The sequence below is a fragment of the Orcinus orca genome, chromosome 16 (genome assembly GCF_937001465.1).
Source record: "Orcinus orca chromosome 16, mOrcOrc1.1, whole genome shotgun sequence".
NCBI lineage: Eukaryota > Metazoa > Chordata > Mammalia > Artiodactyla > Delphinidae > Orcinus > Orcinus orca.
The window spans coordinates 78,817,876-78,842,930 of NC_064574.1; the positions used below are offsets into that span (position 1 = coordinate 78,817,876).

Below are 25,055 nucleotides of genomic sequence, written 5' to 3' on the forward strand. Positions count from 1 at the left end.
GGGTCTAGACCCATTGCTGTCTCTTGCAGTTCTTTTGGCCTCTGGTGCAGTGTTGCTTTTAAAGAAGTTGTTTTTCTGTGGTTGCAGTGGTTCTTCTCTTCCCTGTAGTGTGCAGGGCTGTCGATTTGCTAGTTGGAAAGGGAAGACTTTTTTCCATGGTTTAGGCGTAGTTGTTAGGAAGGTTCAGATCTGTTTCTCTCTAGATGTCAGTAGGGGGAAAAGGCCTCATCACATAAACTCACCTTGTTGACTCAGTCTCTCATGTTCGTTTTTTTTGAGGCTTTGAGAGTCGTGTCATTTTTGTTAAACCTTAAGTCCTGTAGTTGAGCCTTTTAACAGCCTCCCTTTTTGCAAAATATACCCTTCTTTGTAGGTTAATACAGACAGAAGATTTTGATGAGCTTTTCAAGAGAGGTACAGTTCCCAAGATCATAACTCCCTGGACAGTCGTACTTGCTGTAAAAGGAGAGAGAGGACGTTTGGCACTCCTGGTCCTTACTGTACTGGTGCTGTCAAAACCTGAGGACTTTGGGCTTGCACCCCTGCTACCATCTTCCCCGATCCTGCAGCGTTTTCATTTGGGACACCTACACTTCTCTCATTCCTCTAGGGCTCCTTTTGTTTGTTCCCAAGGCATGATTTTTCAGGTATCTGAGTAAGGAGACAAGTAGTTCATTAACCCTGCATTACAGAGAGACCACGGAGTACTGCCAGAGTCGTGATTTGGATGCATGGTTGTCTGGGAACAGATTCTAAATATAGCAATGGACTGATTTTGTTTATTTTCCAAGTAATGGTTGCTTTCCACTTTCAAGTTATTCGTCTTTCCAGGGAATTGTTCCCTCTGCAGGTTTCTAGGGCCTTGTCTACCAAAAGGATCCAGGAAGTGTTTGGAACTTCAGAGCTTCTTGTCTACTCTGCCTTGTAGGCCACCAACGATGTGGTTCCCTAGTGCAACTCGAGGCCCTGGGCCGGTGGCTGTTCCCTGCATCCATCATTTCATCCTTGGCATCAGCTCCTTACCCTCTCTTCCTCGCCTAGTCTTACAACTTAGAGAACCTAAAATAGTCAGTGAGGGGTCATCATGGTCTGGAAGTAGAATATAAAACATTGTCTATTGATTCTCTATATCATTGCCTCCGTATACCCCTATCTCTCTCCAAATTGCCCCTCCCCATTTTCCAGGGGAAAATTTGCTTAGTGGAGCAGCCTTGAGCTAATCCTGATGGAGCGTTGTTTCCTGAAGATGTATTGAGAAATGTTGGTTTGTCTGACATTGAGCGCCTGTTGTAAACCTGAGAAACAGGCAGCCTCGGGTGCGTTTGTAGTTTTTATTCTCTCTTGTGGGATCCCGAGCAGGGCTCTTGTGGAAGTGGCCGGGCCTACTGTCTATGGTTTTTAGAAATCGCAGAAAGCAGGACTGGGCTAGGCTTAAACTGGATTCAATGAGGCAGACTTCACATAAGTACTTCACATAAGTATCAGCTTTTCTCTGAAAAGATTGTGGTGGTGAGTATAGGATAACTCTGGGAATTATGAAACAGGATCTGTTCCACACTCAGATTCCATCTTACATGTAAATACATGCGTTCTCAGGCTGAGCTTGGGCTGAAGGAATTCCCAGGCAGACCCATCAGCAAGTGGCTTTTTCTCCTAAGTGAGTCAGTTTACAATTGATTCCTTCCAGGCCCTCATTCCTGAGAGTAACTGAACAGGGTGGGGACAGAGAGTGGACGTACTAAAGGAACTGGCCTTCTGAAGAGACTCTTAAAAGGTCTTTGGCAGTTGCTGAAAAGTACCCATTCTTCCATCTGCTACTGCTGCCCTTAAAGTGTCCTGTGAGGTCGGCAGGAGACGGATAGCAAGAGCACCTCCTAACCAAAGGAAGCCATTGCTTTGCTTGTCCAGAGTATCACCCCTTCCATGGGCATGCTCCCTTCATCCTCAGGTCTGCTCTGAATGCGTATTTTTTATTTCAGTGAGACCTCGAAAGACTGTCCGGGGCAAGCAGGGTGTCATCGCCCCTGCAGCAAGGCCAGGCCGACGACCAGGTAAGAAGCCGCATCCTACCAGGAGGTCTCGGCCGAAGGCGCCACCTGTAGACGAGGCTGAGGTTGATGAGCTGGTAAGAATTATTTATCATCTGCCCTCCAGCATTTCTGTTTCGTATCCCCCACTCCAGCATTAGGAATTCAGCAGGCAACAGGTGGGAGCCTCCCCTCTGCTCCCTCCTCCCTAACTTTGGAGACTGATGAGGCAGATGGATGGGCCTGTAGGCAAACGAGGCAGCAGGCCCTCCGGGAACAGCTATGTCCGGCATTCCCCTGCTGCAGCCTGCAAACATCTCCTCTAGTTAACAGGCAGCCTGCGACTTGTTAAGGATTTTAAAATAGTATCCATGTGTCTCCCATGGCTCAGAGGGGCTGGGTCTCCGTTGTGGGAATGTCAGCAATGTTGGAGCCTCACTTACTCTTGGGTCTTTTGCCGACAATTGTCATGGGAGGGACATTACCCTCCCCTCTGCTCCTCAACCAATGTAATTTTAGTGGTTTTACTTTAGGTTTCACTTGAAGTTTAAAGGACAGAAAGAGGCTCTTGAAAATTTGCTTCTTTTGACAGATTAAATTGGGAGTTGGAGGTGGGCTGGAGGCATAAAGCAAGCCGTTAGGGTGCTCAAAGGGCATTTCAGGCACCTCCTGTGTGCCTGGCCCTAACCCCTTCAACTCTGTGCCTCTACTTCTGTGAGTCACGGCCTGTTCCTGCCACCTGGAAGGGAGGCACGCCCCTTTCTCTTTAGCCACTTAGCTGCTGCAGGCCTGCAGGGGAGAGCCCAGGAAAGGAATTGTACCTTTTGCTTTTCCTCCCTCTGACACCCCACCCCCACAAAATTGGCTGCGGGTGGTCCCCATAACCCACCTGGCTTTCTGCAGTTGCTTGTTTAAACTCATCCGCAGTGTGACCGTAATCCCAGGTCCATCTGCTCTCAGAGGGCTAGCGTCCTGGTGACAGTGGCCCTCTCTAGCTGGCCCCTGGCAGGACTGCTGTAATACAGCAACTGCTGCATGTCCTCCACTGCTTTGCTCACCGTCCACCAGGGAGGAGGCAGGTGGGCTAGTGCCCCCTGCTGAGAGCGCTCCCTGCGTGCAAGTCAGATGATTTTTTTTTTTTTCCTTCTTTGCGGTACGCGGGCGTCTCACTGTTGTGGCCTCTCCCGTTGCAGAGCACAGGCTCTGGACGCGCAGGCTCAGCGGCCATGGCTCACGGGCCTAGCCGCTCCGCGGAATGTGGGATCTTCCCAGACCAGGGCACGGACCCGCGTCCCCTGCATCGGCAGGTGGACTCTCAACCACTGTGCCACCAGGGAAGCCCAATTCAGATGATTTTGGCCGTCTCTGCTCCGAGAAGATGATTGACCTTTTTCTTTTCTGTGTTAAGCAGATATATGCGTTTCCTGCCCTGTCCACTCTTCTTTTCTCAGACCTGTAATAACATGTCGTCTTTCTTTGGCGCCAGGTACTTCAGACCAAGCGGAGCTCCCGGAGGCAAAGCCTGGAATTGCAGAAGTGTGAAGAGATCCTCCACAAGATCGTGAAGTACCGCTTCAGTTGGCCCTTCAGGTGAGCTCCGTGGCCTCAGGCGCAGGGGAGTAGGGCCAACCTTGCAGCTGAACCCCGAGGACACATCTCAGTGGCAGGGAAATGAGCTTCCAGACTAGCAGAGCCCGCTCTGAGTGCAAGCGAACACAGTTGCTCTGTCTGCCAGTGGGCTGGTCTCAGCAGGGTGGGCGTTCTGGGTCTGGTGATTTGATAACAAGGTTTCTGTCCATTGGATTCAGGGCTGCGCTTATCTCACCATTTGGTTCTTCTCCACAGAGAGCCCGTGACCAGAGATGAGGCTGAGGACTACTATGACGTGATCACCCACCCTATGGACTTCCAGACAATGCAGAACAAATGTTCCTGTGGGAGCTACCGCTCTGTGCAGGAGTTTCTTACTGACATGAAGCAAGTGTTTACCAACGCTGAGCTTTACAACTGCCGAGGCAGCCATGTCCTAAACTGCATGGTGAAGACAGAACAGTGTCTGATGGCTCTGTTGCATAAACATCTTCCTGGCCACCCATATGTCCGTAGGAAACGTAAGAAGTTTCCCGACCGGCTTGCTGAAGATGAAGGGGACAGTGAGCCAGAGCCCGTTGGACAGTCCAGGGGACGAAGACAGAAGAAGTAGAGAGGCAGGGGCCCTGGTAAGGGAGCTGAGGTTGGGGGAATCGAGGGAGAGAGCGAGGGAGGGGGGAGGGAGGCGAAAGAGGACGCTGGAGAAGAACGTGGAAGGGAGGAGGTCACGGGGAGCCCAGGAATGCCTGTCATCCGAGCTTGTGCCGTGTCTCCAAAACTCTCCATGGGCCTTAATCAAGCAGAGCACTTTGGAGAGCCTAATACTGGGTTGGTGGTCTTTGCCCAGAAATACTGTGGGGGATAGATGGCCTTAACCCCCCTTTCCGAGAGTTTCCAGGAAGAGTCCCAGGGTATGGCTTTTCTTGTGAACCCAATTCCTTTTCTTTCTTCTTTCCTAAGGTCCCTCCCACTTTGGCCACCACAACAGTGCCAAGCCCTCTGGTCTCCAGGGGAGGGATTACTGTATTACGTAGAAGGATGAAGGGTAATCAGGCCAACTGGGTTTTTTAATCTATATTTATACACAGTCTTGTTTCTTTAAGCCTGTGCTCTGTCTCTCCCTCCCTCCCTCTCAGGTGATGGTATCAGTGAGTGCCATACAGAATTCTGTGTTCACCAGCATCATGAAACAGTTGTGGTCTGTTGAGTTGATCTTGGCAGAGTAAAGGGATATGTCCTGTAGCCATTCCTGAGTACCCCTCCCCTTCCTTGTGACAGCTCTCTCCCCACTCCCGCCCCACCTTGCCCCCTGGAAAAAAAACCCTAAGGCACTTCACTCAGAGACTGGAGCCCTGCTTGTAACCATGCATATAACCTTTACTTTGATGGGTCTGGCCAGAGGGGTGTTGGAGCCCAGCCCACCCACATACCAGACAAGCTCTTAGGGGAGCAGAAGAAAAGCAGGAAGAATTTAAATGTTTAATTTTTTTTAAATTGACTTTTCTAGTTATTAAAAGTTGCTTGTTTCAGCAGTGATATTGTATAAAGAACATCTTGTAAAAATATTTCTGTCATCTTGCTTTGGCACATGTACAGTACAGTTTATATGATAACGTGTTTGCTTTACTTTGCCCAGTCTCCTCCCTTGGCCCATCGTCTCTCCTTTAGAGAAGTTGGGTTGGGGTTCATCAGGGCCAGCAGTGGGGACCTGGTCATGGACGATCCCTCTGCCTGCCCTGGTGGCTGTTTCCGCCGCCTCTGTGTGCAGTGCCCCTGCTGTGCTGTTCTGGCCTCAGACTCAGGCTCCCCGGGAACCTGAATCTCTCAGTGCTCAGTGCCGGGGTGGGGGGCGGAGGGCAGGAGGAGGGGCTCCACGGCCCTTTCCCACAGTGAGTCTAGCACTAGTAGTTATGTTTAGGCAGAACTTTGTAGTCTTCTTTCCCTTTTATGGCAGATTTTGATAAAAACACAAAACAGGGTTTAATTTCCTTTTCTGTCAGCTTTGAATTTGGAAAAATGGGAGCACCTAAGCTCTTCTGTACCTATTTAAAGTAAGGGAAAAGAAGTCCACCAAGGGGATTGAAGCTCACAGAACCTGAGAATTAAAACCTCTTAAAGTGAAACTTCAAGGTGTGATCTTGTCCCCTGGCCTCCTTGCCTCCTTGGGGTTTGCTCCAGGGGCTGCTGGATAGGTTTACCATCCTGGCTCCCCCAGGCTTGGAGTTAGCACTGACGTTACAATTTCACAATCCCAGCCGTGGACACCTGCCCTGCCTCTTACCCTAGAGCCAGTCTGTTATTGTTAACAGTGAGAATTCCGTGTTCCCACTTCAGTGACACCTGAGTTTTGTTGTTTTTCAAGTTGTCCTTAAGGAGGAAGGGCCCCATTAAAGGGTAAACTTGTAATAAATTGGAATTTCAAATAAACATTATGTACTTGTGTTTATAAAGAAGAAACAATTCTGGTGAATTTTTCTTTGTGCTCTTGGAGGGTGGTGCAGTCTCGAGCGAGCGCTGTCTTCCCATGGACTCTTGGAGCCTGTTCTTCTGGAGAGGACCTCCTCTGACTTAGTCTTTTTAACCACAGGTCAGATCCATCTACTGCATTTCTTTGCTTCCAGGAGAGAGTTCTGGTGCCCTGGGTAATCGAAGCTGTGACCTTCAAGCCTCTCCTGGCCTTGTCTTTGTCTCAACACCCACCCCCCTCCCCCCCATTCCATTTGAAACTTCTAAGAACTAGGAGAAAGTATTTTTTAAGGCTTCGCTATGGGAACTTGTGTAGTCCTTCAGGACTTAATTTTGGGGGAAACTCGACATTTTAAAACACTTTTCAAGGAAAATATAAAACATACACAAAAAGTGTGGAAATAGAACAAACTCCCACCTACTCAGCTTCAACAGTTCTACTACATAGCCAATCTTGTTTTATTCGTGCCTTCATTTATATTTTATGCTGGGAGTTTTTATAAAGTCAGAGCGGCTAATTTGAGTAGATCACTGCTGGCTGGCAACCTGCCTGTGGAGTTCCAGGATTTTATAGGGCCACTGCATGATCCCATTCACTGAGAAGCGAAACTGCCAGTTCCTGACCAGCTGCGCCAGGGATGGCATAAGGTAAAATAGGAAGAAATCTGAGGAGAAACCTAAGTCCTGGGTGCGGGTTCTGCCATTGACTCCCTTTGTGGCCTTGGTGAGTGTGGGCTTTGAGCCAGGCCCGCAAGCACTCGGGGATTTTCAGTCCCGCAGGGGAGGAAGTGGTTTGCCCCAAGGTCGGATTGAATTTGACCAGCCCTCAAGCTCTGGAGGAGGGAGCTGTGTAACCTCCAGACATTTTCCACACAGGCACGGTTGGACTTGGGACTCCCAGCCCACCCACACCTGTGAAGTCCTATTCCTGGGGTGGGTTTCTTAGGCTACACCAGGCCAGCGCCTGTGGGGCCTTGTCACCTCATCTAGGCTCTGTATCCTGGTCCTATTCAGCCATCCCAGCCCATTCCTCCCTATCACGAGAAACCTAACTTGGGCTGACTACTGCAAATGGAGACGAGAAAACTTTTTTCCTGAGGAGGGGTCTGGAATACTAATGCTGGCAATCAACAGAGACCAACTCCTCTTCCTGCCTACTCTTGTTTCTCCTCAAACCCTGTCTCTGGGGAGGGAGCACAGTCAAGGGTGGCAGTCAGCTGGTGACTGATTCCAAAGCAGCTACTCAGGGGCGGTGCCGCTTCCACTAGGGAACCAGGTCTCCCACTTGCCCGAGAGCCAGGGTCCCCTCCGCAGGGTACTGAGCGAGACACTTAGACCAGGTAAGGGGAGAAGGCTGCTGTTCTGTTACCCCCCGCCCAGGACCCCCAGGCCTTTTCACACGGGCTGTCCTGGAGCTTCCTCCTCCAGGGTGGGACTGAGCAGAGAGTGAGGGCAGCTACTGACCCCCACCCCCGGAGGGGGGGCAGCCTCTCCTCAATCTGACCTCAGTCAAGATCACCCCTGCTGACTCCAATGAACTTTGAATTGTTTCCCTGGAACTGATAGTGACTGAGGTCAGGGCTCAGAAGTTCCTTTAAGAACAAGCACAGGCTCGGCCCTCAGACAGGCTCAGCTGGCGTGGACACATGCACAGACGTGCTGCTCTAAGGGGCCCTGTGCTGGGCTACTAGGCCCCTGAGGGAAGGGAAGGGGGCCGGGGGCGCACAGGCCAGCAGGTGTTGGCTTCTGAGGTGTTTCCATTGGGTTCTGGAATCTCCTTTTTGGGGGTGGGGGGAGGTCCCACTGTGGGACCGGTTTCTCTGGACAAAACCGCCCTAGGTTTTTTTTTTGTTTTTTTTTTTTCTGCAGTACGTGGGCCTCTCACTGTTGTGGCCTCTCCCGATGGCGGAGTGCAGGCTCAGCGGCCATGGCTCACAGGCCCAGCCGCTCCGCGGCATGTGGGATCCTCCCAGACTGGGGCACAAACCCGTGTCCCCTGCATCAGCAGGTGGACTCTCAACCACTGCGCTGCCAGGGAAGCCCTGCCCTAGGTTTTATAACACCCACCCTGTCCATCTCACCCCATGCCCCAATGGACTCCATGGTGTGAAATCACAAGCTCTGGAGGCCACAGTCTCCCTGGTTGTGTGAACTTGAGCCAATCGATCCCTTCAAGCACTTCCCTTGTCTGCACAACGGGGAGAGGAGGATCAGATGGAGGACTTCTGTAAAAGGTCTTTAATCATGTTTCCTTCTTCCTTTTCCTCTAGGGTCTGGGACTCTTCCATAATGTTGTCCAGCGCTGAGAAGCCTTAGCTGGCAAGGCCCGCCTGCCCTCCCTCCCTCCCAGGTCCTGGCCTATGTGAACCATCTCAGCCTCAAAGCAGAGCCCCCTTGGGGCCTGTCCTGATTGCACGCCCCCCACCCCCCACCACCCCCGCCATCCCAGTTGTCCTGGAAGCCAGTCTTGTTTCCGCTGAGGGACACAGCCAGGTGCCCAATGACTGGCAGGACCTGGGTGAACTGGTGCTGCCCCTGATGCTTACCCTCCCCGCCACCCTTGGCCCCTGCACATCACTTGCCTTTCTCCTCCCCTGTTTCCAGAATCCTCTCCTTTGCCTCTGGCTGCCCCTGCCCTAGTGCAGGCCCTCAGCAGTTTCAGGTCGGCTGCCCACAAACCCGGCCTGTTAAGCTCAGCTCGGTGCAGCCACTCCCCCTCCCACTCCCAACTTGGGCCCCTGTCACCTTCATTAAGCTCATTCTGTTTCTCAGTCAGGGACCCTCCCCGGGTGAGTTGCCACATGTTAGGGTCACTTGGTTTCACTGGTCAGAGAAGTCATGAGGACTTATCCTGTGTCTATGAGAAGGGGAGGATTTAGATTGGGGGGATGGGGGGGCATTCCACCTGCCAGCTGCAGGGGTGAGGGCTGCGAAATTCCCTTAGGGGTCAGTACTGTTCCTTGTGAGGGACAGCCCTCTCCCCACTCACCTCCTGAGGGAGCTGATGCCACCTGTTTGATCTCCATTTGGTTTCTTTCTTGTTCCTGTGAGATTGGTGGTTGGTGCAGGGTAAAGGGCTCTGGCTGGAGAGGTGCTGGGTTTGGGGGCTCAGCCCTACTGTGATATGAAGCAGTTGACCTTGGGCCTCCCCTTGGCTGGCAGTGGGGCTGGACCCTGGGGCCTCCTGACAGTGACGCTGAACGTGTCATGCACCCAGAGACAGGAACCAAGACCCTCCCCTGGCTGGAGTCACAGTGGCCAAAGCAGAGGCTAAGATAGGACGCTGAGGTCTGCCTCCACGCTGACAGGGTCTCCGGGACGGCCACACACGGAGGTGGCGCAGGTCCTGGCAGCTCCAGGGCCTCCCCGGCACACAGATAGGCGCAAGTACCTTTTCCTATCCCGGCACACGAATGTGGGAGCTGCCTCAGGGACAGCACCTGCCCCGTTTCTCACTGCTGTGCTCACAACTCAAACCTTTCCGCAGCCCTTTAGGAGCTAGGGACCCAATCCCCACTATCTTCAAGGGCTGTCTCTATGCCTGTGTCTGCCACCAAGATGCCCATATAATAGTCCAGCCCCATCTCCACCCAGAGGGACGAGAGGGTGGGGTGCCCTGACTAGGGCCGCAAGGAGTGAAGTGGCCACATCACATCAGCAATCTTCAAAGGCAACGAGGACAGTCAGCTGGGCCCTGGCCCTCAGGCCCCAGGGAGGGGACAGCAGGATGGGCCATAAGGACAGTGGGAACAGATCCTGAGCCTCTGAGGAAAACTCTGAGGTAGGCTGATGCCCTCATTTTTTATACAAAATGAGGAAAGCAGAGTCTTACCCCCAGGACCCAAACAGGCTAGACTCCCCCGGGCCAGAGGGGGACAGTGTCATCCCAGGGGATTCCCTGAGTATCCCAGCAGGCATCCCAGTCTCACTTTGGGAAACAGGAACCCAGGGCTCAGAGAGGCAAGCAGGTTGCCAAAAGGAGCAAAGAGGAGAAGAATCTGGGACTCCTGCAAAACACAGCTGTTTCACAGCACGATGTCCTCCCCATTGATGGAGAGTCAGAAAACGGGGTCAGGGGATAAGCCCAGAACCCACCCCCAGCTCTGCTCACATGGGAGACTCCTGCAGGGCCCTCACCCTCCTACCTTCTCCCTTTCCAGTCCAGAGAAGACTCAGCGGTGCCACACGGGGGTTTATTCTAGTCACAGCTTCCAGAGAAACTCCAACAATAAATTACATCATTAAATAAACTCTGCTGGACCACACCCCCTTCTACCCCTCCTCCTCTCCACATGCCCCCACCCCCAGGGCCCTGCGGGGGACTCAGCCAGGCCCACCCCCTTGCACTAGGCGACAGGGGAGTGAGCCTCACTGGGTCCTGACAAGTGAGGGTTGAATGAGAGTCTCCCCGCCCTGGTCCTCGGCCCCTCGCACTCACTTGCCTGACCTTGACAGCTGGGCAGCTGCTAGTCAGCTGTCTCCTCCGGAGGGGGGCTAGGAGGGGGCAACAGCCTCCCCACGCAGGCCTGTGTCCCTAGAGGTGTGTGGGGTTCTCCAGAGAAGGATCCGTCTTAGTCATGTGCAAGACCACGGTGGGGGCCTTATAGTGGCAGTGGGTGCCACGGCCATAGCCCCCGGGGGCCCGGCAGGTCTTTGCCCGTGCCCGGCCAGCTGCCATCTTGCGGTGGCACAGGCTCTGCCAGGTCTGGAAAGTCTTGGAGCTCCATACCCAGACGCCGCTGGTGATGCCCACCACCAGCGACATGAAGATTTTGAGCATAAAGACAGCCACGGTGGGCACTGAGCCCCCTTGCAGCGAGCAGTCCCTCCAGCCTCCGGGCGTGGTGGCTGCCGAGCAGGGCTGCTCTGTGGCCCGCAAGCGCCAGAAGTCCATGTTGAGGCGTTCATAGACGTAGCACACAATGACGCAGGTGGCGGGCACAGTGTAGAGGATGGAGAAGACCCCAATCTTGACCATGAGCTTCTCCAGCTTCTCCGTATTGGTGCCCCCTGTCTTCATGATCTTGCGGATGTGGAAGAGGGCCACAAAGCCGGTCAGGAGGAAGCTCGTGCCCAGCACCAGGTAGCAGGAGAGGGGTACCAGCACGAAGCCCGTGAGTGCCCCCGCATCCATGCTGGCCACGTAACAGAGCCCGGTCAGCTCATCCCCTGCCACCTTGCGCAGAGTCAGGATAACGATGGTCTTGAGAGCCGGCAGCCCCCAGGCTGCCATGTGGAAGTAGCTGCCGTGGGCCTCAATGGCCTCGTGGCCCCACTTCTTGCCGGCCGCCAGGAACCAGGTGAGGGTCAGCACCACCCACCACAGCGAGCTGGCCATGCCGAAGTAGTAGAGCAGCAGGAAGACGAGGGTGCAGCCCGTGTTCTCCAGGCCCTCCTGGATCACGTAGAGCGCACCCGCCTCCTGGTCACAAGCCACGCTCTGGGCCCCAGCCACAGCCCGGATGAGGAAGGCTAGCGAGTAGACGTTGTAGCACATGGAAAGGAAAATGATGGGGCGCTCCGGGTACTGGAAGCGGTGAGGTTCCAGCAAGAAGGTGAGCACGGTGAAGGCAGTGGAGAAGAAGCACAGCGCCGACCACACGGCCATCCAGACGAGCGCGAAGTCCTTGTCGCGCCGCGACCAGAACACCTCGACGCCCGGCCCGCAGCGCGGCGCGCACGAGCGGCTCTTCTCCACGTACTGGAACTTCTCGGGGTTCTCACAGGTGCCGCCGGCGGCGCCTAGGATGGCGTCGCCTGGGGGCCGCGCGGGCCGCGGCGCCACGGGCAGCATGCCTAGGCCCTTGTGGGGCTCGGCGGGGCCGGCCGTGGCGTTCTCGGGCGCCTCCATGCAGAGCGCGTGCGGGTCGTTGCGCGTGGGCAGCCGGGCGCAGTCCAGCGAGTCCGGCCAGCCGAAGTTGAACTGCTCCATGATGGGCGCGCAGCGCAGGCGCGCCTGCTCGCACATGGGCCGGCAAGCGGGGATGGGCGTCGAGACCTGGTCGGTGCACATGGGCGCGTAGAGCGAGCACAGGAAGAAGCGCAGGTGGCTGTGGCAGCCGTACTGCACGAGAGGCGCGAACTCGGCCAGCTCGGCGGCCGCCTCGCCCTGCGACGTGTGGCCCAGCAGGTTGGGCATGCGGGTCAGGTTGTAGCCGATGCCGCGGCACATGGGGATCTCCACCGCCTGGCACGGCGCCGGCCCGCGCCCGCGCTCCGGGTCGAAGCGGCCGATCTCCAGCGCCGCGCCGCCCGCCGCCAGCAGCTGCCACAGCAGCAGCGCCCGGCGGAGCGGCGGCACGGCCATCCCGGGCGGCCCCGGCCGAGGGCGGGAGGGCGGCCTCGCCTCACTCTGGCCGCGCCGTCCGGCGCCCCCGTGCCCGCCCGCCACGTCGCGGGGCGCGGGCCATAGCCGAGCTGGCCGAGTGTGTCAGGGCGCGGCCGGGCGCCCTGGGCAGCGCGCGGGGAAGCCGCCGGAGGGAAAGGAGGCGCCAAGCCGCCGAACCTCCGCCACTCGAACGGCCGCCGATCCAAAGCGTGCCCCGCCTCCCGGGGCCGCGGCTACAAGCCTCGGGGCGGGGCGCCGGGCGGACGCGCCCAGAGGCGTGCCCTCAGCGCGCCGGGCACGCCCCCAGCCGGGCTTTAAAGGCGCCGCGTCTCGCAGCTGCGCGGGGAGGCACCAACCCGGGCGCGGTCTGGCGGGGCGGGGTGTACAAGCGACCTCGTCTGCCCGCTCACACTCGGTTTTTCCCCTTCTGAGTGGGTTGCTGCCCAACCTCTCCCCGCGACAAGACGGTCAGCCGGAGGATTTCCCTGCCACCGTACCGCGTCACCTCTTTTTACCCCAGGAGGGACGATTTCTAAGGCTTTTACGCGTGGGACGCCTCGACCGTGTACTCTGGGACAGTTCAAGTGCAGCCTCTGCCTCTTCACTAGTTGTATGTGGCTTTGGGCTCTTCGCTCTGTTTCCTTTTCTGTAAAACCGGCAGATAATCCTGTAGAAGTGAACAATTCATTTGTTGCTCACGTGCTACTTACCCGTCACACTGCGCACTTGACCTCATTGTCTCTCTCCGCAGTCCAGGAATGGTACATTCTCCCCTTCCCAGGTGGGCCTCGGGGGAGGTGTCACCCTATCCGCGGGAGGTTCTACTGTCTAGGGTGCCCCTTGACGCCTCAGGACCGCTTGAAAACTGCTTCGCACAGAGCTGGAGGACCCCGTCTCCCTCTGCCCCCTCCCCTCCTGTCCTCTGCGCTCCCTTCGTATAGGTTTTCCCCTGGGAATTCCTCTCGGCCCAGAGATCCTGCCGCTCTCTGCCTGAACCACGTCCACCTCCCCCTTCCCGCCCCCGCCAGGCCCCCCAGACAGCAGAGCAGGGGACCGCGTACAGTGACACCCGTGGAATATTTTAGTACACCTCACACCCTCCTCACCTAAGGCAGACAGCTGTCAGGAAGATAACCAGCTTACTCACTCTGCTTCCACGGGCGGCACCGAAACCGTGGGGAGTGGGGAGGACTGTCCTTCCCTTTGTACAGATGGAACGAATCAAGGCAGTCCTAGGGATATGACTCGGCCTCGTGGTGACCAGTGACAATAAGTGAGTGAGGTCTGAGACTGCGACCCCTGAGCTGCCGACACCACCCAACTCCTCCATCCTCAGGTTGGGAAGGTGTTTCTGAGAGGCTGGGGTTGCCCAGGGCCGCCTGGAGTCCCAAAGCCCCTCAGCCCTCCCGCCTCTGCCCAGCCAGGTTCCCACCATGGTTCCCGGGTAGATTTGTGGGTGAAACCCGAGTGCCATCCAGCAGGCCACCCAAAGGGCCCTGCTCTGGTCTGAAGCTCCCTGAGACACTGCCTCCCTCCTCCATGGCCCACCCCCGTCTGTCCTCACCCCCTTGGCCTAGAGGTACCTGGAAGACTCAGACTCAGCTTCCGCGTGAGCGCTCGGCATAGGTCCAGCCCTAGCAGCTGCTCAGGGATGCCAAGCAGATGAAGGGCTGAGGGAGTGACCTGCACTGCAGGGGACCTAGGAAACTGGTCAAGGACCCACAGTGAGCCAAGTGGGCCCTGGGCCAGGCATTTTACACAGTGACTTTTTTTTTTTAATTTATTTATTTTTGGCTGAGTTGGGTCTTTGTTACTGCGCCGGGCTTTCTCTAGTTGCGGTGAGCAGGGGCTACTCTTTGTTGCGGTGCACAGGCTTCTCATTGCGGTGACTTCTCTTGTTGCAGAGCACGGGCTCTAGGCACATGGGTTTCAGGCGTTGTGGCTCGCGGGCTCTGGAGCGCAGGCTCAGTAGTTGTGGCGCACGGACTTAGTTGCTCTGCGGCACGTGGGATCTTCCTGGACCAGGGCTCGAACCCTTGTCCCCTGCAATGGCAGGCGAATTCTAAACCACGGCGCCACCAGAGAAGCCCTACACAGTGACTTTTTAAACTCTCATAACAGCCCTGCAAGGAATTCTGTGCCCATTTTACAGATGAGAAATTGAGGCTCAGAAAACTCAAGAGGGGCTTCCTTGGTGGCACAGTGGTTAAGAATCTGCCTGCCAAGGCAGGGGACACGGGTTCGAGCCCTGGTCCGGGAAGATCCCACATGCTGTGGAGCAACTAAGCCTGTGCTCCGCAATAAGAGAAGCCACCACAATGAGAAGCCCGCGCACCACAACAAAGAGTAGCCCCCGCTCGCCGCAAGTAGAGAAAGCCCGCACACAGCAACAAAGATCCAGTGCAGCCAAAAATAAATAAATAAAATTTTAAAAAAAAGAAAATTCAAGATATTTGCCTGGGATTACACAGCTCACAAGGGTCAGGGATGGCATTCAGGCTCTTCTACTGCATGAGGCTGCCTGTCACCACCAGAGCAAGGGCACCTGCCCAGCTGGCCCTGCTTGGCCAACACTGCCCTGCTATAGAGCCTGGCATGTGGTGGAGGCACAGCAAGGAGTCGGGGCAGCAGCTGTAATTAGTGCTCACCTCCTCTTAGAGCTGTGCTGGAGCAGGGAAGGGAGAAGGACCCAGCCTCTGGCTCTCCAAGAGGACCCGAGAGATTGGGACTCCATGGAGATGCAGCCAGCCCTGTGCCCTGCAAGAAATACAAACTCGGCCCACCTGAGCCGTGAGAGGCGCAGCGGCAAGCTCCTGAACTTCCCAAAGAGGTAGCACAGAAATAGGGTAACTTTGAAAAAAGGACCTGGCTTCGACCACCTGGTCAAGGAGGTTCCCGAAATGCCAGTGGCAGCTTCCCATTGCCCAGGGTGAAGGTCATGCTCCTGGGGATGGCAGCAGAAGCCCTTCCAGGTATAGGCCCCATCCTCCTCTTCCTTTCCTGCCACGACCAACTCCTTGGAAACCCATGCCATGTCATGCCTCAAATCTCCCCAGCCCAGAAGGCCCTTCTCTTCTGCTGTGTTGGGCATACCAGCCTCCTAGGGGTAGCCCCCCAGCTCTTCTGGACGGGGCTGGAGGCTCTGCTCTGTGGGCCCAGAGTCCTTGCCCACACACTCTCCCCCACTTGTACACTCATGTACTGTTAGCCTTCCATCCATCTGCTCCCTCTGCCCCAATGCCAGCAGCTGCTCAAGGACCCTGGGGACATTTTATTTCTCTCTGTATCTTGCCCCAAGGAGGCGGAGACGCATGGATGACAGAGGTGCATGGCCTGAGCCCACCACATCACAGTGTCTGTAGGAGGCGGGGGCTCTGGAGCTGCCCCTGTGCAGGCAGCTGCATTGGGAGGCACAGAAGGCTGGAGGCTTCCCCCCTGCTAGGACTGTCCAGGGAGCCAGGTTTTTTTGTGCCCCCGCCCCGCAACCAGGGTGGAGAGGAGTCCAGGGGCCCTTCCTCCGGCAGCCACAGTGGGGAGGATGCCCCAGGAGCCATGGGATGCCAGGCTTGTCACCATGACAACAGCTGCTGCTGGAAGCCAGAGGTGGGGGGTGTAGAACAGCCCCTCCCCCATGCAGATGCTGCCTGGGAGAGAAGAGGCCTCTTGGGCTGCCTGCCCACCCACCCTGCTTTGTCACTCGATCTGCCTCTTTACAAAGGCGGAACAATACGCCAGGCACTCACTGAAAGGGAGACTAGGAGGAGGACCCGGGGGACTGGGAGGAGGGAGATTACCATCAATGCCCACCCCCACTCCTGCTCACTGGGCAGAAGGGCCAGAGTTGGGTGAGGTGGGAATGGAACCCCTCCCAACTCCTCCTCCCGGGGCGGGGGGTGGGGTGGGAGAAGACTCCCTTCCAGGGGGCCCTTGGCTGTGGGCCAATGAGCTGCCCTGCACAAGTGGGAAGGGACACCCTCCTGACCCGTGTCCCCCAACCCCAGCGCTCCGGTCTTCCCTTCTTACCACGTCCTCCCTGACCAAAGCTACCACTCACCCCACAGGACACATGCTGACCTTTCTGCAGCTTGACCCTGGTATTGCCTCCTCCAGGATGACCCCCTGCCCGATGGCCCTGGTGCCTGCCTCTGTGCCCTGCAGTCACCACGACTGCACCTGTCTCGCCATAAACCTGGCAGTTTCTGGAGGTCAGGGGCTGGGCTGTGCTCCTGGGTATCTTGGTGCCTAGCCTGGAGTAGGCTCCCATAAATGTTTGTTGAATAAAAGAACGTCATAATGAGGAGAGGCTGCATGCAAATGGGGCCTGAGGTTGGGGGAGGGGTACTGATTAGACCCTGGGGGACAGAGGTGCCTGCGTGAGTAATCAGGAACCAGGAGGAGGGCCGTGCTGCACCTCCTCCAGGTGCCTGGGACAGCCCTCAGGAGGGGCTGCCTGCGGGGGGTGATGAAGGACTCAAGGGGTATCACACTGTCATGCCTGCTCCTGGGCGGGTGCGGCTGTGGAGTGACACAGCAGCCTGGGCAGACAGCAGTGGGCGCCAGCACATATGCATGCTGTGTATGTGGGTCCGGGGCGAGTTAAGTGTGTATACACACACAAGGACACGCAGGGGCCTAGTTATTCCCGAGTGTGCACACACTTGGCCACGCCCCAGGCAAGCTCAGGGAATGGGCCCACCTCCCCGCAGCTTGAGCCCTGGTTCTGACTCAGGGTCTCTTTTTTTTTTTTTTTTTAATAAATTTATTCATTTATTTTTGGCTGCGTCGGGTCTTCGTTGCTGTGCGCGGGCTTTCTCTGGTTGTGGCGAGCGGGGACGACTCTTCATTGCAGTGTGCGGGCTTCTCATTGCAGTGGCTTCTCTTGTTGCAGAGCACGGGCTCTAGGAGCACGGACCTCGGTGGTTGTGGCACACGGGCTTCAGTAGTTGTGGCTCACGGGCTCAGTAGTTGTGGCTCGTGGGCTCTAGAGCGCAGGCTCAGTAGTTGTGGCACACGGGCTTAGGTGTTCTGCAGCATGTGGGATCTTCCCAGCCCAGGGCTCCAACCCGTGTCCCCTGCATTGGCAGGCGGATTCTTACCACCTGGCACCCCCAGGGAAGCCCTCAGGGTCTCTTTATTGGGATGTCAGGGCTGGACTAGACTGTTCATTCTTACTAAAGAAGCGTTTTTAAAATTTCTTATTAGGGCTTTCAAATTTTCATAACTAATTCCCTTGCAACCCTTGCCCTCAGATAATCAGCATCAGGAGTTCAGGCATCTCCTGCAACCAACAAGGGCTTAATTTCCAAAATAAACAAACAGCTCATACAGTTCGATATCAAAAAAAAACCTAAACGACCCAACCAAAAAATGGGTGGAGGACCTAAACAGACATTTCTCCAAAGAAGACATACAGATGGCTAACAGTCATGTGAAAAGACGCTCAACATCCTGAATTATTAGAGGAACGCAAATCAAAACTACAATGAGGTATTGCCTCACACTGGTCAGAATGGCCATTATCAAAAAGTCTACAAATAGTAAATGCTGGAGAGGGTGTGGAGAAAAGAAAACCCTACTACTCTTGTTGGTGGGAATGTAAACTGGTGCAGCCACTATGGGAAACAGTATGGAGGTTCCTTAAAAAAACTGAAAAATAGAATCACCATATGATCCAGCAATCCCACTTCTGGGCATATATCTGGAAAAGATGAAAACTCTGAGTTGAAAAGACACATGCACCCCAGTTGTTCACAGTGGCACTATTTACAACAGCCAAGACATGGAGGCAACCTAAGCGTCCACCCACAGAGGAATGGATAAAAAAGATGTATACACAATGGAATACTACTCAGCCATTAAAAAGAATGAAATAGGACTTCCCTGGTGGTCCAGTGGTTGAGACTTCGCCTTCCAGTGCAGGGAGTGCGGGTTCGATCCCTGGCTGGGGAGCTAAGATCCCACATGCCTTGAAGCCAAAAAACCAAAACATAAAAAAAAAAACAGAAGCAATATTGTAACGAATTCAATAAAGACTTTAAAAAAAAATTGTCCACATCAAAAAAAAAATTAAAAAAAAAAAGAATGAAATAATGCCATTTGCAGCAACATGGATGGACCTAGAGATAATCATGCTAAGTGAAGTAAGTCAGAGAGTGACAAATATATGATATCACTTACATGTGGAATCTAAAAAAATGATACAAATAAACTTATTTACAAAACAGAAACAGACTCACAGACAGAGAAAACAAATTTATGGTTACCCAAGGGGAAAGGGTGGTGGGGGGTGGGGGTGGGGTGGGTGGGATAAATTAGGAGTTTGGAATTAACATATACATACTACTATGTATGAAACAGTTAAACAATAAAGGCCTACTGTATAGCACAGGGAACTATATTCAAAATCTTGTAAAAACCTATGATATTGTAGAAAAGAATCTGAAAAAGAACATCTATCTATATAACTAAATCACTATGTTGTACACCTGAAACTAACACTACGTTGTAAATCAACTATACTTCAATTTAAAAAAAAAGAGTTCAGGCATCTCTTCTGATACTTTTTTCTAGACTTTACAAACACAAATATATGTAGTGCAGTCTTTTCTGATCTTTTCTTTCTTTTACTAAAATGGAAGTCATATTGTACATTTTACACCTCATTTTCTCACCTAAGAATCTATCATGGACAGATGGATGGACATATGATAAAAAATAAGTGTAGGGCTTCCCTGGTGGCGCAGTGGTTGAGAGTCCGCCTGCCGATGCAGGGGACGCGGGTTCGTGCCCCGGTCTGGGAAGATCCCACATGCCGCGGAGCGGCTGGGCCCGTGAGCCATGGACGCTGAGCCTGCACATCCAGAGCCTGTGCTCCGCAACGGGAGAGACCACAACAGTGAGAGGCCTGCGTACCGCAAAAAAAAAAAAAAAAAGTGTAGTAAAATATTAATGGTAGAATCTCATGGTGGGCATTCAGGTGTTCACTATAGACTTTAAATAGTCTGTGTATTTTTACATATTTGCAATAAAATATTTGAAAAATAATCTACCATGAATTGTCTTTACAGGTCAACACACAGGATCCAACCCATCCTTTTTAATAGTCATTGTAATTTCCACAGTGTGGGATTATTATAAACGATTCAACCAGTCCCCTGTGGATAGACATTTAGGTTGTTTCTGTTATGGTCCTGACATAGGTAGATGTACCTAGATTCAGGATCTGCAAGCTGTGGCCCGTAGTCCAAATCTGGCCCTCTGCCTGTTCTTATAAATAAAGTTTTACTGGAACACAGCTATGCTCGTTGGTTTATGTAGAATCTATGGCTGCTTTCCAGCTATAACACTTTGGCAGAATTGAGTAGTTATGATAGAGACCAAATGGCCCACAAAGCCGAAAACATTTACTATCCGGCCCTTTGTAGGAAACGTTTGCTGACCCCTGAGTGTACCTGTGCTTTTATTTCCATAGCACAGAATCTGAGAACTTGCTGGGTCAATTGGTCTTTGAATTTTTTTACAGCATTATTGAGGTACAGTATTGATGTGCAATCAGCTTGCACATATTTAAAGTGTACAATTCGATGCATTTTTTTTTTTTTCAATTCGATGCATTTTGACATAAGGATATACTTGGGAAATCATCACCACAATTGATCCAGATAATGAATATCCTCTAGTTAAAATGCAACTCTCTTACTGAGAAGTAGTACATTAAAATGTTAATAAATGGTATATGTATTAATATATGGTCAATACAGTGTGAAATGAGCTTAATAAAACTACCATTTCTTAAGTATTAATTCACATCTCATTTAATCCCCAAACACCCTAATGAGGTGGTTATTACCCTAAATGCTAGATGAGGAAACAGGCTTAGAAAGAATGGAAGAAACTCGCTTCAGGCAAGTGATAGCATCGAGACTTTAAAAACCCATCATATTCTTTATCACTTGTATGTGGAATCTAAAATATGGCACAAATGAACCTATCTACGAAACAGAAACAGACTCACAGACATAGAGAACAGACTTGTGGTTGCCAAGGGGGAGGGGGGTGGGGGAGGGAAGGACTGGGAGTGCGGGCGGGGCGGAGGGGGGATTAGCAGATCTAAACTATTATACTTAGGATGGATAAACAAGGCCCCACTCTATAGCACAGGGAACTGTATTCAGTATCCTGTGATAAACCATAATGGAAAAGAATATTATAAACAAGAATGTCTTTATGTGTGTAACTGAGTCACTTTGCTGTACAGCAGAGATTGGCAAAACGCTGTATAAATCAACTCTACTTCGGTAAAAAAATTAAATTAAAATATAATTTTAAAAAATCATATTCTTCACCACCCGAAGCTTTTTTGTTCCCTCCGTCCCTTCCCCAGGCAGCCCCTGAACTGCTGTCGCTACGGGTTAGTGTGCATCTAGTTCAGGTACGTGCAAGGTGAGTGTGATGTTACAGGGATGTGGAGCGGCAAACTCTAACTGGGAGCCTCCTCTGTGTCCCCATAGCACACAGCACGGCCGAGCAGGGCGCTGAGCACACGAGATGAACCTGCCCTCTGTTTGCTCATGGTCAGGTGATGAATCGGGACCACTCTGGGGGCAGCTGATGTCTGTGACATGAGAGAGAAGCTGGGGCGGGCATCAGAGGGGGTGATACTTGAACAGGGTCGCTTAGCCCAGTGGGAGCCAGGCAGGAGACAGGGGATGTTCTAGACAGAGGGAACAGCCTTCGCAGAAGCTTTGGAGAGAAAACAGAAGCAGCCTCCTGGAGCCCACAGCGGACGCTGGAAAGCCGGGCTGGACCCTCCGGCCATGCGGAGTAAGGGAGGGAGGGCTTTACACGGTCTGCGCGGAGTGCTGTCAGGGTCGTAGGACAAGCGTGGGCTCTGCTGGGGGTGGGCGGGGACCGGAAGAGGTGACCAGCGTGTGAGTCCCAGAGAGGGAGGGCGGGCATTTGAGGCGGAGGCTCGGGGGTGGTGGTGGGGGTGGGGGAGCTGCTGGGAAGGGGTGTGGCGTCTGCGTGCCCACCTACCCCTCCCCAGCCCTGCCGGGGCGCTGTGGCCACCCTGCGGCCAGGATGGGCCAGAGGTGCCTGACGCTGCTGAAAGCTGCTTTTGTGCGGCCGCTTGGGCTCCTGTTTCGTTGACGTTGGAACCTGCTGCTTATTTATCCAACTCGAAGGGAAATTCAGCAGCAAACGAGGGGAAAAAAATAACCTCAGCGGCCGAGCTAGGAGGAAAGAGGCCCTAGCCTGGCCCTCACCACCCAGCCTGGCCCAGCCAGGGGCCTCGGATGGAGCCCAGGCTCTCCCAGCAGCTGTGGGCCTCATTCTGCCCCTGGAGAGGGGGGCCTGGTAGGTCTGGGGCCCCCACCCTGTCTGAGGCTGCTGGCTGGCTGGGGGTCCCCCTGTGGCTCCTCCCAAGGAAAGTCACCTTTCTCCAGGACATGCGGGCCTCAGTTCATCACGGTGCCCCGCCTCTGCCGGGGGAGGCTCCGGGGAGGCCATCCCTAGTGTGTTCTGGAACCCTTCTTCTGCCCCCACAAACCCTCTCCGAAGCCATCGCAGGCCCTGGCTTCAGGCCACACTGCCTCTCAAGGTGCGAGGGCGGAGCTCAGCAAGGCCGTGACCTTTAACCACTCCCTACCCTGTGGTCCCTCAGGCAGGGGTGGAGGTGTGGAGGAAAAGGTGTGGACGTTGCCCCCAGCCCAGGGAGGGCCTTCCAGCTCTCCACCGCACAGCGTGCCTCCCCTTCCTTTCGTCCAACCGTCCCTGTGCCTGGTGAGGCCCTTTCACACCCATGATCTTGCTTGCCACCATTATACAGATGAAGAAACTGAACCTTGGGAGGCTGCAAGGTAGAGCTGAATCCCAGACCTCCGGACACTAGGCCTGCAGCCTGCCTCACTTCTCTCTGAGGTCATCCCACAGGATGGGTCCACTTGCTCCCCTGGCCTGGTCAGTGGGTCTGAGAGACCTGCTGGTCTATCTGCAGGGGGCTGCTCCAGAAACTCCCATGGGCAGGGAGCGTGTCCCTATCCATCTTGGCTTCTCCTGGTCCTTGCCCTGGTCCTGGCTTTTCCTAGGTGTGCGGTGGGGAGAGGCCAGGGGGAGTTATTCCACGTGAAGGACAGAAACGCCCCCCACACCATCCCCATGCCCACAGGTCTTTTTCTGCTGCTTGTGTTAACATTTCTGCAGGCGCCCACACAGGGAACATCTCAAGTATATTTTTGGGGTATTCAGGCCGTGGGAGGCCATGACGTGGCTTCTGGATCCAGCGGCCTGGATTCAAATCATACCCCGCAGCTGTCATCTTAGCTAATCTGCCCAACCTCTGTGGGCTGCGCTTTTCCCAGCAGTTAAGGGAACACTCCAGCGGTGCCCGCATCCCAGGGCTGCTGGGAGGGTTGGGTGATCTGCACAGCGTGGGCTGGGGCTCTGCACTCAAACGAGTGTCACAGTCACTGCCGGTCCACACCCTGGTCTGCTCTCCCTCCCTCCCTCAGACACACATCCTCCACTCAACTCTCCGGGACTCTGGGGTGAACTGTTGTCTCAAGCTGTTGCTTGAAGCCTGGGGCCACATTTTGATTTTCATGGTCTTTAGGCACTTTTGCTTTCCTGGGTCCCTTCCACCATTAAAATAAAATTTTAAAAACTGTATTTTATGGCTACACTAGTATAAAGATGAATATATTATCTACGAAAACACTTTTTGACCTAAAATTGATTTGTTTTTTCCTGCTTTTAAGAGAAAGCCTTTCGGTGGGCCCCTAGAAGTGCTGTGGGCCTGGCGTGGTGCCCTCTGAGCCTGATGCATAAGGCCTATTAGGTGGATGTTGGACCTCCTGGACTGATCCCTGATACTCTTTTCTGTCTGTCTACCGCTTTATCTTTTCAGTGGCTTCCTGGGAAATTTCCTTATTTTTATCTTCCAACCTTGTATTATTATTTCTCCTTTTCCTTCTCCTTTTTACTTTTAACCATCATGTTTTTAATTTGCAAGAGCCCTTTCTTGTTCTCTATTTTTTCCTTTTTTACGTCATCCTGTTCTTGTTTTATTATAAAATTTTTTTAAAATTAATTTTTGGCTGCGTTGGGTCTTCGTTGCTGCGCGCAGGCTTTCTCCAATTGCAGTGGGAGGGGGCTATTCTTCGTTGCGGTGCACGGGTTTCTCGTTTCAGTGGTTTCTCTTTGCTGTGGAGCATGGGCTGTAGGCGCGCGGGCTTCAGGAGTTGTGTCTTGCGGGCTCTAGAGCGCAGGCTCAGCAGTTGTGGCGCGCGGGCCTAGTTGCTCCGTGGCACGTGGGATCTTCCCAGACCAGGGCTTGAACCCGTGTCCCCTGCATTGGCAGGTGGACTCTCAACCACTGCGCCACCAGGGAAGCCCTGTATTTTACTATTTAAGAAGGAAAAGAAAAAAAAAAAAAAGGAAAAGGCCCATGAAATACATGAGGCAAAGAGGTAAAGTCCCCACCCTTCTCCCCTCTGCAGAGGTAATGACGTGGGTTTCATTTCATTTCCTTCCAGACACTTTTCTATGCACTTACATCCCTATACACAAGTGTATACAGGTTAGGAGTTTTCTTGTGTTTCCCTTAAATGAGACATATGTCATTCTGTAACTTTTTTTCACCTGATGGGTCTTGGGCCCATTTGAAGCTCAATGGGCCATCTTCTCTATAGCATTAATATATCATAGCTGGACTGAATTAGTAACAGTACCTACCTCAGGGGGTACTGTGAGAATTAACTGACATCCTGGATGTGAAGTGCTTAGAACAGGGCCTGGGGCAGACCAGGCTGTCCTAGAGCTAGTTTCCTTAGCTGTACCACGAGATTAATGCGAGGATCAAAGGGGTCAATAAAGGGAAAGCTGTTCCTGACAGTGCCTGACACAGGTAAGAAGAGCACGACAGCACTGGCTATAACAGCAGTAAATGTGCAGGAAACACTCTTTTTCATGATTGTAAACGTGCAGTTTACTTTTCTACTGGGAAGCGCAGGCTCCCTGCCTTTGTTCTTTATTTTGATGATTGTCTTGCCTCTTTCTCCTCATTTTCTCTTCTAGATGAACTTTGTCATCTAGTCCCAGAAATAATCTTACTGGATTTAGAGATTGATTTATGGAAGTTTATAGATTACCTTGGGGGGAACTGACATCTTTACAACATCGAGCCTGCCCATCTGGAGATGAACACATACATGGAGTGATGTTGGCTGCGAGGACAGCAGGGCTGGGGGCAGAGAGTGATGCCTTGAGTGGGGGTGGGAGGTGGCAATTCAGCTGGGAGGGGCTGTCCTAGAAGGACGCGGAGGCATTGGCCAGGTGACAGCCGTGCACATTTCTTGTCCCAGGTCTTCATCCCCATTCTGAGGTCCCTCGGACTCCCTTCCAACTGGAAGGACATGCCCACCCAGAGCCCCTCCCCGTCCCCCCCAAGTGCTGGGTGGGAGAAATCCATCTCACCTCTGACCCCCTCAAGTCCCCTGCCCGCCCTCAACCCAGTCATTGGTGTTCATGGGCCTGAGGGGCAGGTGGGGCTGAGCTTAAAGGGCCTGTGAACCTCTTTGCCCAGAAACAAGTAGGAAGTCTCTGAAGACCTTGAGAGACAGGAATGACGTAATCAGATCTACATT

The 25,055-nt window shown here is 53.7% G+C and overlaps 2 protein-coding genes across 2 annotated transcripts in view; one reads left to right on the forward strand and one right to left on the reverse strand.

The window, feature by feature from the left end:
- BAZ1B (bromodomain adjacent to zinc finger domain 1B) overlaps positions 1-6,044 on the forward strand; it is a 66,596-nt gene extending 60,552 nt beyond the window's left edge. The window contains exons 17-19 of the mRNA XM_033426349.2: positions 1,980-2,125; positions 3,514-3,617; positions 3,873-6,044. Of these exons, the coding sequence (XP_033282240.1) occupies positions 1,980-2,125; positions 3,514-3,617; positions 3,873-4,230 (608 nt within the window). The 3' untranslated portion in view covers positions 4,231-6,044. The remainder of the gene's footprint in view (positions 1-1,979; positions 2,126-3,513; positions 3,618-3,872) is intronic.
- A 3,836-nt stretch (positions 6,045-9,880) lies between these two features.
- On the reverse strand, positions 9,881-13,113 carry FZD9 (frizzled class receptor 9). Its single transcript, XM_004268798.4, has one exon. It carries the CDS (start codon positions 12,388-12,390, stop codon positions 10,618-10,620), a length of 1,773 nt encoding a protein of 590 aa, XP_004268846.1. The 5' UTR covers positions 12,391-13,113; the 3' UTR covers positions 9,881-10,617.
- Between the last annotated feature and the right edge of the window lie 11,942 nt (positions 13,114-25,055).